Source organism: Carya illinoinensis, chromosome 1, assembly GCF_018687715.1.
Source record: "Carya illinoinensis cultivar Pawnee chromosome 1, C.illinoinensisPawnee_v1, whole genome shotgun sequence".
Taxonomy (NCBI): domain Eukaryota; kingdom Viridiplantae; phylum Streptophyta; class Magnoliopsida; order Fagales; family Juglandaceae; genus Carya; species Carya illinoinensis.
The window spans coordinates 1915024-1926937 of NC_056752.1; the positions used below are offsets into that span (position 1 = coordinate 1915024).

At 36.7% G+C, this 11914-nt stretch overlaps 1 protein-coding gene and 1 pseudogene across 1 annotated transcript; both read left to right on the top strand.

Annotated features, from left to right (window-relative positions):
- Positions 1-2660, top strand: LOC122293282 (annotated as a pseudogene).
- Positions 2661-4999: 2339 nt separating this feature from the next.
- Positions 5000-8057, top strand: LOC122305027 (probable receptor-like protein kinase At2g23200). The gene has a single exon (XM_043117294.1). It carries the CDS (start codon positions 5162-5164, stop codon positions 7703-7705), a length of 2544 nt encoding a protein of 847 aa, XP_042973228.1. The 5' UTR covers positions 5000-5161; the 3' UTR covers positions 7706-8057.
- The last annotated feature ends 3857 nt before the right edge of the window (positions 8058-11914 follow it).

Below are 11914 nucleotides of genomic sequence, written 5' to 3' on the forward strand. Positions count from 1 at the left end.
ATGGCCAGAGCCTATCCTGCTGGGTCCAGAGGCCAACGTAAAGACTCTGTCCCATATCAAAACTCGGCCACCACCGATGCTGTCAGCACTACTTGTGCTAGTAAATGAAGCTTCTCTCATTGATTCACGGCCCTCAACAGCCTCGGCATCTTCAGTCTTCCTCTTTTTGGACTCCGGTCCAAGGGTTCTCGAGGTGCGTGCAGCTCCTCTCGGAAGGCTATTTGCAATTCCATTTGAGGTAACGGATTCGTCTTGACACGAGGAATGTCCTAGAGTTGTCAAAGTTGATTTCAATCAACTTGATTTCTAGACAGTACGAACGAAGAGTTTTGATACCGGTTGTTGTGCTCAAAACTGTTCGAAAAACACATCAATAAGATAGATATAATATTTAAGTAGTTCTAAAACTTACCTACGTCCACTGTAGTAGAAATTCACTAAATTCAATATGTTTATACAAACTTACAAACAATCAATATAAATCTCTCTATCTCTCTATTTTCTACCCCACCAAATTTAGATATCAGAGCTCTTCTTTTATAGTTAGGAGAAGTTTTACTAAATGCAAACCAATATTGTTGACAAATGAGGACTTGGGACTTGCAGTAGCTATGTGCAACTGGCAACAATATAGGATGGTGGAAGGTTGGACGGTGTAGAGCAGCTGTTTTGGACTTCTTGGTTTCACACTTAAGTGGTTTTCAACATTCTGGACATCAACTGCATCTCTAATTTAGACAAGGAAAAGGATGTATCCTACCCAAGTAGCCCTAGTTACAAGCTAGGTTATGCCAGTCAGTATATTGCTCCTGCTATTGTCTACCAGAAAGCCAAAGAGATAAATAATAGTTCTAGCGTGCAATCTGAGTTTTTCAACGTAACCTGGCCTTTCATGTGCGTAGGAGGGCTAGAAACCTCGTTCGAGTTCACTTTTGCAACAATGCTGCTATAACTCAAGCTGTTCTTTCCTTCAATCTTAATATTTATAGTAAATTCAGTTGGAAGGTCGATTCAAATGACTTTTACGACACGACTGTCCCTTTCTTCTTCATCTTTGTGGTCAATTCTGATGGTTCTGAAACGATGAATATCAGCATAGGCTCCAAGAATTATTCTCTTGAAACAAATGCCTATCTGAATGGAGTAGAAATAATGGAGATACAGGAGAAATTAGGTTCAATTCCTACAGTGAGCATGCACAAGAACAAACATTTCTTTCTTGTACTAGGTTCAATTCTTTGAGGGTTAGTTCTAGTCAACATCTTCAGTTCCGTCCTCTTTTTGGTTTAAAAATGCGGGAATCCAAAGCTCGTAGAAACTTCAAAATGGTCACCACTTCCTGTATATGGAGGAGGGAGTTCTCACTCGAGGGAGAAGGGAAGTATACCTAATTTGAATCTCAAGTTCAAGGGACCTCTTGCTGAAATACAATTTGTGACCAACAACTCCGACTCAAAATTGCTGATTGGTAAAGGTGGCTTTGGGAATGTCTATAGGGGAACCCTCGAGATTAGCACAAAAGTTGCTATGAAACGGAGTTAACCAGGGTCAAACCAAGGCTTCCCAGAATTCCAAACGGAGATCATGGTTCTTTCCAAAATTGGCTACCGCTATCTTGTTTCCTCGATTAAGTATTGTGAAGAGAGGTCTGAAATGATACTTGTCTCTGAGTTCATCGAAAAGGGGACTCTAAATGACCATCTTTATGCCTCAGATGTGGCTCATTTGTCTTAGAAGCAAAGGCTTGAAATTTGCATTGGTGCAGCAAAGGGTCTTCAATACCTCCACAAAGGTTCAAATGGGGGAATCATACACCGTGATGTCAAGTCCACGAATATCTTGCTTGATGAACATTTTGTTGCTAAAGTTGCTGATTTTGGCCTTTCGAAAGTAGGTTCTCTTGATGAGACCCATGTTAGGACAATTCTTAAAGGCACAATTAATGGTTATCTTGATCCTGGGTATATCATGTCCCAATGGTTGATGAAAAAATCTGATGTAAACTCATTTGGAATTGTTCTTCTCGTGGTGTTATGTGCAATACCAGCAATTAATTCCACGCTTTCAGGAAAGCAGGTGAATTTGGCGGAATGAGCAATTTTCTGCAAAAAGGAAGGGTCGCTTGAAGAGATTGTTGATCCTTCACTCGAGGGTCAGATGTATCTAAACTCCCAAAGAAAGTTTATTGAGACGGCAAAGAGATGGTTACAAGAATGTGGTGATGATTGGCCTGCAATGGTGGATGTGTTGTGGGAATACGGATTACAGCTTCAGCAAATTGCAGTGCAGATAGAACCACACGAGGAAAGCACAATCTATGTTTCAGCTACATTTTCATCGCAGAATGTAGGGTGGTTTCCTTCAATTAGCACATCCATTAAGAGCGATGATATTGCTGTTATGTCGGATGATGGCTCCTCCTTTAAAACGAATGATGTTTTCTCCCAAATGAGAATTGATCAATGATACCATATAATGCTATTTAAGTTTCTTTAGCCTCTACACTACCACTACAAACTTCGTTTAGGTGTTGCCTTTGTGAAGTACTAGTTTTTTTGTATTTTGGGTTGTGTATCAATTTAGTTATGTACATGTAAAGTTGATGTGGACTCAACCATGATTGTCATTTTTAGCTATAACACTTCTCTTTTATAAGACCTGTTTATAACTAAAGCATTTTTCTTTAATTAATTTGAGAGTTTCAAATTAGTTTAAGGGTCTTGAAAGCTTTCTGGTTCTTCTGTTGAAGATAATATCAAATCAATAATTTAATTTGATTTTTAAAATTATCAAATCACTTTGATTTTATTTTTATAATATTTAAGATATTTATTGTATCTTATCTCAATGTAATTTCCATATTAATAAGGATATATGCCTTGTATTCAGTAATAATTAAGAAAGCAAATGGGTAGGCCTCATGTCTCTTTCCCTCTTTTTCTCTTCTCCATCTTCTTTTATACTATATTTTTTTTTCTATCCCTTTCAACTTCAAAGTATAGGAAAACAAGTATAACTATCACCATGGATCAAAGAAAGAAAGCAAAAATACATGTCAATTATGACTATAAAAACTGCTGATGTAAAAAAAAGTTTGGATCTTCAGATTTATGCATAGTGAGACAAGTCCAACTGAAAGCTGCGAAATGGAGGAGAGAGGAAACAATTTTACCTGCTGCGCTAAAGTTTCTTAATCCATTAGCAACACAATTTCCTTGATATTTTGTGGTCAGGGAGTCCCGAAGCTTTATGGGTAATGCTACACAACCCCCCAACCCCCAACACTCCACCTATTTTTTAATTTTTATTATTTTATTTTTTATCAAATATTTAATATATAAATAATAAATAAATTAATTAAATTAATTTAAAAAAAATAAATTTAAAAAAAATATATTAAAAAAATATTAAAAAATAAAAAAGAGGTGGGGTGTTGGGGGATTGGGGGGTTGGGAAGATTTATTCTTTATAATATTTCCAAACAAAGCTTATGGCAATTGTCTTCGGGTTAATCTACAGCTACGTGCGGAGGTACGTACTGTTAGTTATTTTTATATTTTTTTATTATATATATTTTTTAAGTTTTCTTTTAAAAGAAAATTCATAATATTATTACAAAAATATTTACATAATTATTAAATAAAAATAATAACAAATAAAAAAAATTCAATAATAACTTCCAACAAAACCACCGGCTAAAAGGGTTGCATTTTCCATTTATATTATGTCCCCTTGAGTACGTTAACGCGTTGTACCCCCACCCACCTCAAAAAACAAGAAGCTTTCGTGACTCTTCCAAAATCAAAATCAAAATCAGATTTTTTTTTTTTTATTTTTTTTTTTATTTTTTTTCTCTTCCCCAATTCTTCTTTGCCGGCGAGTATAATTTGATCCAACACCGATAGAACTAAACCCCCAATAAAGCCTTAATTCCTATTCCTTAAAAACCCTGAATTCTAAATACCATTAATTGAAGTTCAATAAAAACCACCATAAATACAATTCGATGGTTAGATCGATACTCATGAAGATTGAAAATTAATTTATACAACTTTATGACGTACCTATCTCGAATTTTGTATAATTTTTATATATTATCTATTTTCAAAAATGTGGCATCACTGAAATTAAATTAAAAGTAAGTTTAAAAAATTATTAAACTTATCCATCCGGATCCCAAAATTTTTTGTTTTACAATATTATAAATCTTAATATGGAATTCAAAATGAAAATATAAGAAAAATTATTTAAGATTGATGATTTATATGAAAAATAGTTAAGAGGTTTAATCCTCTAAACTTTATTAAGCAAGAAAATAATTTATTTAAGATCTCAATTATACCATCGTATATTTAATGTGACACAAAAATATCTAAATTTTGTATAAAATTTGATAAACTAATTTACCTACCAGAATGACATATGAGCTTCTAAAAGATCACTTGATAGTTTTTACAAAAAAAAAATAAATTTTAAATAAATCATTACAAAAGTAATAATAAATTAATATTATTTCACGAAACATTATACTCAAAATTTTAAAATATATATTAAGTTGTGTTGTTTAGCATTTTATTTATATGTGTATAAAGCAAATTATTGAGTTCAAAGCTTTCAACGTTTCAATTACTTCTACTTCTACTTTTCATACTTTGAAATGGTCATACATCTACTTTTCAAAGGTTTGAAATGGTCCACTTAAAAGTCCAAATGACGATTTTACCTCTACTCTCTCGCAATCATTTCCTTCCCACTATCCAAGTCCTTACACAGTGAGAGCGCGGCAACCTCACCTAAATGAACCAGAATTAATGCCAAAACTATACCCTATCCAATTGCAAGAGACATTCATATATCTTGGAAAGTTCAAAGCTTTCAACGTTTCAATTACTTGGTTTACGCTCTGAAAAAACCGAAACTGTCCTCTACTGTATGTAAACATTTTATTAAATATAAAGGGTATTTAAATCATTGGCTTATAAATTGATGCAGACTTGTCTATATTGGAAAATTATGATGGTCCATATTTCAACTGCAAAGTCCTCCACAAAGGCCAATTCTGAACCTCTCCTTCCAGCTTGTTCAACCTCAAGATCCAGAATTCTCAGATAAGCTTTCCTCCGAGTGGAAGTAAAGCAAGCAACTTTTTTCCACAGTTTCCATGGAAAAGCTTAGGTTCCACAAAGTCCATACGCCTCTGTTTGCCCTTCTTTTATTTCTCCTCCAGTTCTCATCCCTCCAGTTTCTGTCCATGGCAGATTACTCTCTCCCAGATAAGTATTTCATCAATTGCGGCTCTGCTACCAACGTCTACAACGGCCAACGGAATTTCATCGGGGATTTGAATTCCAGTGACTCGACTTCCAATTCCATTTCCTTTACGGGTCAGAACAGAGTCGCGATTGAGAGCAACCGGTCTTCAACTGCATCGCCCCTGTATCAAACAGCAAGAGTTTTTTTGCACAACGCTTTTTATGAGTTCGATATCGACACTATTGGTACTTATTTTGTTCGCCTCCATTTCTTTGCTTTCTCCTCCCCAAGTACTCCAACTGATCTCTCCACAGCGCTTTTTGACGTCTGGACTTCTGGGTTCTCACTTTTGCTTAATTTCACTGCCAAAAACAGTAGCGACTCTCCTATAATAAAGGAATTCTTACTTAGCATACTCAATCCTGGCAAATTCAAAGTGTATTTTGTTCCTCGGGGATCATCGTTTGCATTTATAAATGCCATGGAAGTCTTCCTTGCCCCTGACGATCTGATCAATGATACAGCCCGACATGTTACTGCTGCAGGAAGCACCAATGATTACAAAGGTGTGCTGTCTAAGGCTTTACACACCATTTACAGGATAAATGTTGGAGGCCCTAAAGTCACACCGGAAAACGACACGCTATTGAGAAACTGGGTTCCGGACAGCGACTACATTTATAATCCAGACAAGGCAAATGATGTAGTCAACTCCGTTAGCCCTAGTTACGACCCGGCTTATGCCAGTCAGTATACTGCTCCTGCTATTGTCTACCAGACTGCGCAAACGATGCATATCAATTCTACCAGGCAAGCTGATTTTTTCAACCTAACTTGGGGTTTTAATGTGCGTAGGAATGCTAGACACCTCGTTCGTGTTCACTTCTGTGACATTGTTGGAACATCAGCTAGAGTTGTAAGATTCAATCTTTATATATATAGTAGGTTCAGTACGGTAATCGATTCCTACGAGTATGTTAGCCTTTTAAATATTCCATTCTACGACAAATTTGTGGTTGATTCTGATGATTCGGGAACTATGAATATCAGTATAGGCCCTAGGGATGATTCTACTGAAAGAAAGGCCTATCTGAATGGGCTAGAAATAATGGAGATACTGGACACGTCAGGTTCAGTTCCTACAGTGAGTGAGCCCAAAAACAAATATGTTCTTCTTGTAGTTGTTTCGGTGCTTGGAGGGTTGGTTCTAATCTGCATTTTGGCAGTTGGATTCTTTTTGGCTTTCAAATGCAGGAAGCAAAAGCTAGTGGAAAACTCGGACTGGTCACCAATACCTGTATTTGTAGTTGGGAGTACGCACAGCAGGGCGACTGAGGGAACCATAAATGGCTCCCCTCTGCCTAATTTTAATCTTACATTGAAGGTACCTCTTGCTGAAATCGTATCTGCGACAAACAACTTCGACACGAGGTTGCTGATTGGTAAGGGTGGCTTTGGGAATGTTTATAGGGGAACTTTCAGAAATGGCAAGAAAATTGCTGTGAAACGGAGTGAGCCAGGGTCAAACCAAGGCTTCCCAGAATTCCAAACGGAAATCATGGTTCTTTCCAAAATTCGCCACCGTCATCTTGTTTCCTTGATTGGGTATTGTGAGGAGAGGTCTGAGATGATACTTGTCTATGAGTTCATGGAAAATGGGACTTTGAAGGATCATCTTTATGCCTCAGATGTGCCTCGTTTGTCATGGAAGCAGAGGCTGGAGATATGCATTGGTGCAGCAAGGGGTCTTCAATACCTCCACAAAGGTTCAGCTGGGGGAATAATACACCGTGATGTCAAGTCCACTAATATCTTGCTTGATGAACATTATGTTGCTAAAGTTGCCGACTTTGGCCTTTCGAAAACTGGTCCTCTTGATGACACCCATGTCAGCACAATTGTCAAAGGCACGTTTGGTTATCTTGATCCTGAGTATATTAGGTCCCAACAGTTGACGGATAAATCTGATGTGTATGCATTTGGAGTGGTTCTTCTCGAGGTGCTATGTGCACGGCCAGCAATTAATGCCATGCTTCCCGGGAAGCAAGTGAATTTGGTTGAATGGGCAATGCTCTGCAAGAAAGAAGGGTCGCTTGAAGAGATTGTTGATCCTTCACTCAAGGGTCAGATTGATCCAAACTCCCAAAAAAGATTTATTGAGACAGCAGAGAAATGTTTACAAGAATTCGGTGCTGATCGCCCCACCATGGAGGATGTTGTCTGGGACTTGGAGTATTCATTACAGCTTCAGCAAACTGTAAAGCGGAGAGAACCACATGAGGACAGCGCAGTCGATGGTTTTGCAGGATTGTCATTGCCCAATGTACAGCGGTTGCCTTCATTTAGCATTGCGATGGATGGAAGCAATATGCCTGTTATGATGGATGATGGCTCCTACGTTGAAGCATGTGATGATGTCTTTTCCCAGATGAAAATCGATGACGCCAGATAATGAAACCTGGTCTTTCTGGTCTAGTAATAACGCAACTTTAAGTTACTTTAGCCTTTACAAGTTTGTTAGGTATGCCTTTGTGAAGTCAATTTTGAATTTTGGGTCTTGCTAGCAGTGCCTCTAATTCGAACATGTTTTAGGAGAACCAAGTTGATTTCCTCAATACTGCTGATAGCTTTTTGCTTGACTTTGGATCATGGACGGTAATGTTCCTTTGGAAGTGTTGGGACTTTCACTCATTCGTTTTGTATTTTATTTTCTCTTTTTTTTTAAAAAAAAAAATTGTAAACATCTGTTATATTTCTTAGTAAGTTACCAATTCCCTATTTAATATATATAATTTCCTGGTGAATGGAAGTGTGGTGAGAATTTATTTTTTAAGTGCTAAGAAAAGTTCCCTGCAGTGCTCCCAACCTATAGAATACCTAAAGAGGGCGCCGGAGAACATGATTATCTCTTGCCCCTTCTCTCAATCCATAATTTCACTGACTCTACAAAGGGTAGCAGAAATAGGAAGAATTGATAATCAATTAAGAAGAGAGCGATAATAGATTCATTGGTTGAGCTGCAAACCGAAAAAAAATCAACTTTCTAAACATCAACATTCAACACCCCACTTGTTAGTGGGCTTCTCCTTCCTCTACTCATATAACTTCATCTTCAACACCCACTAAAGCTTTTGAATATAGAACCAAAACTATCACGCACAGCAAACTCTGGATGTTGGAAACTATTGAGACAGACAACAGCTAACGACTCTAAAGTTTGTGGAGTCATTGAGGTTTCCAAGTAGTATTATCTAAATTTGTTGAGACTTCAATTGGCCTGGGTTATTTCCATTGGGAAGAAAAAAATCTTCTTTGTAGTGATACTGCATAAAATGAAATTGTTGGTTATTTCCATTGCTGAGGTCTTCAAGTTTTCAGTAAATCTACCATTGATGACTTTTTTGTTGCTCAGAATCGTGTGGATTTGTTACACCTTGCACTTTTATGACAAGTTTTTTATTTTAATGATTATGTTAGAATTTAAGTGAAAATGTCTTAGATATAACCATAAAGTGCGTAAACGCCGCATAATCACTTTGAAAAAGAGTGAGGTCCACTACTAAAAAATTAATTTTTTCATGTGGTTCCCATGTTTTATTCATTTTTTTCAAAACAATTACGTGGCGGTTGCACAATTCACGATTGCAAATATCTTTTTTCTAGATGTTTCATTTTTTGTTTTTCTATTTTTCTATTCTTGAAAGAGCAACCTTAGTTCTGCTAATAAATGAACCTTTCCTTAACTATTGGGTATTGGTTCTATAAGTACAAGCTCATTGGGATTCAGAGATGAGATAGTTTCAACTTTTACTGAGAGACTTTCTCTTATCCAAACACTTATTTTAAAATCACTTTCTAATACAAAATCATCTTATCTCATCTCACTTCTTAATCCAAATACAATTTTTAAAAACCATTTCATCTCATTTCAACTCAATAATTTCAGTACTATTCACAATTATCTCAACTCATCTCACTTTCTAATCCAAACATTCAAAAGACTTAACAAAAACTGTTATTAAACACCCTTATTGCCTCGTGTTTTTGTGAAATAGATAAATGGTGATTTATATTATATTATTAACATTTTTTAACTGTCATAATTTTTCTCTTAGCTCTCCATTCGAAAACTGTTTTTGGGTTCAAGTTCAACATAGTGAGCCATTTATAAAGCCTAAAAAGCACATGAATCAGCACACGAGATAATATCTTCACATACCAAAAGAGTGTCTAAACGTTCGCTACAAAAAATTCAAAAATCTATATCGGTACATAAATCTTATATGCTCATATGTAAAAAGTGAAAATCTCGGTTAGTAGCAAAGTTCTGGTTCTAGATTAGAAAGAACCACCCAGCCTGAGATGGTGCAGGTACAAAGTTCATGGAACTTGGGAGTTGGGCCTTCTATTTTGGGAGTGGAGTGGCAAACTTTTCCTTCCAAAACCCCTGATAACAATACAAAGCAACATGATATTACTTGTTTTCAGGATTTTTTGGACAGCCTGCAGTCTTTTGTTTCTGATTCATTAAGAACAAAAAAACAATGAACTCACTATTATCTGATAGAATCAATGAAAAGAAAGTTTCACACTAAAACCATAAATGCCTAATCTAAAGCTGCGATTCCAACAGTACGTAATTTACAAATTGCAGCATGGCACAAGAGAAAGAAGCAGAGGAAATCTCTGAAAGAGATATATATATATATATATATATTGCTAATGGCCAGAGCCTTTCCTGCTGGGTCCAGAGGCCAACGTAAAGACTCGGTCCCTCACCAAAACCCGGCCCCCACCGATGCTGCCAGCACTGCTTGTGCTAGTAAATGAAGCTTCTCTCACTGATTCACGGCCATCAACAGCCTCGGGATCGTCGGCCTTCCTCTTCTTGGACTCCGGTCCGAGGGTTCGACTATCCACTAGACTCGGCTGTGTAAGAACTAGGATCATGATCAATACCAGCAGAACCAAAAACAATTGCTGTCTCATTGGTGATGAAGTTCCGGGGTTGGTTTCCTTGATGCCCATGTTTTGGTAACTCTTTCAGCCTTAAATATAGATATTCTCTCAAACCAAAAGGATGGAGCAGAGAAAAGATTGGGTTTTGGAATCTCCAATTTCATAAGCCAATGGCCTTTATGTTGGGAGATGGTTTGGGTGGCCAAGGAGAAAGAACGGAGAATGACTTTCTGGGTATGGGACCCTTTTGAAGGGGGTATTTGACTCTTACCTTTTCTTCTTCTTTTTTTCCCATTGCTAATGAGGCGCCGAGATGATTGCAAATGTATTCCATTATTCACATTTGGGTTTTGTCCAAATTCCTACTTTACAACCTTCACGTCATGACCAATTTTGTAAACTCAGGTGATCGATTGTACAACACATCAGCTTGCTGCTGTGCTGTGCATGTATTTCATTCAGTTCTAAAAGTCGGTACCAAATTATATGAATTTGGGTGGTCGAAACCTTCATAGTTTCACATCAATATCACAAAGGACATTGATTTATTGCTAATACAAGTAGGAAAATTAACAGTGCAAATACTCCTTGGACCGTTGATCGTGTGAAACTATTTAAAGGTATTCTAAATTTGTTGTCCACCATCTTGTTTGTTGAACCTCCACTTTATACAGAGTCCATCTCCATCTCCATCTCCATGGACAAAGCTAAACAGAACCGGGATGGGATGGGAACATGAACGTGACTTGAACTAGCGCTACAACATTTATTATTAATGTCGTGAAGATTTTTTTAGACGGTATTAAACTTAAATAAAAATATTGTAGAACCCACTTCAAATATCAATCTCTTTTCCATTTAATGTTATTGTCATTTTCCTTTGGTAGAAATTACCACTTGTTAACAGAGAGAACTTCTCATCCGCAAGTAGTCAATCTCTTTTTTCATTTTCTTTCCCAAACCATTCGATAAATCAACGGTGCCACCAAAATAAGGCATGTCAAAATCGATCGAGAGAACCCAAAACTGATGGATATAAAGAAAAGAGCCGATGGGTGTAAGATTCTCAAAGCTTTTAGTGAAAGGTAGTCAGTCGAAAGAGATCAAACAATGGAGGATTTCTTACCTGTCGAGTAGGTGTCGCTTAACATTATGCTAAAATTGGTTCTCAAGCATTTTATCTTTTCAAAGTTAAGGATGTTACTTAGGGAATGAGAACCGACAATTCAAGCAGTCCAAGATTCAGTCAAATAAAATTATTGTAGTAAGAACGAATATTTTTTTGCTAAATGATTGATGGAAATGCTTGCTGCTTGGTTTCACACTTCCAGCTATATTTGTCCTCAATTTCTCATTGGCCAGGGGACACTTGTCCTTGAACTTGGGAGTACGATTTGGAGTGAGTTATGCTACTTATAAACTAGCGTGAAGATACTCCTGAGTGGTATAGTAGACTTCCTTATTTGAAAATAAAATTCTGATTAATCTTAGGGGTGCATTAACTTTCAATAATTAGTTTTTTGTAAGTACACATCGAGTAATTCAAAGAGCAATTAAATTCATCCAATTTGATGACTCCAAAAGTATGAATACACATAATGACTTTTTGAAGGGTCAAGACATCTGAATTATGCAACTCACCCAAAGACTAAGGTCTTGTTTGATTATACAGATTAAATGAAATAAAAGTTGAAAATTGAAT

What these genes read in the sequence shown, in the direction of transcription:
- LOC122305027 (XM_043117294.1), top strand. Translation starts at nt 5,162, where the DNA reads ATGGAAAAGCTTAGGTTCCACAAAGTCCATACGCCTCTGTTTGCCCTT.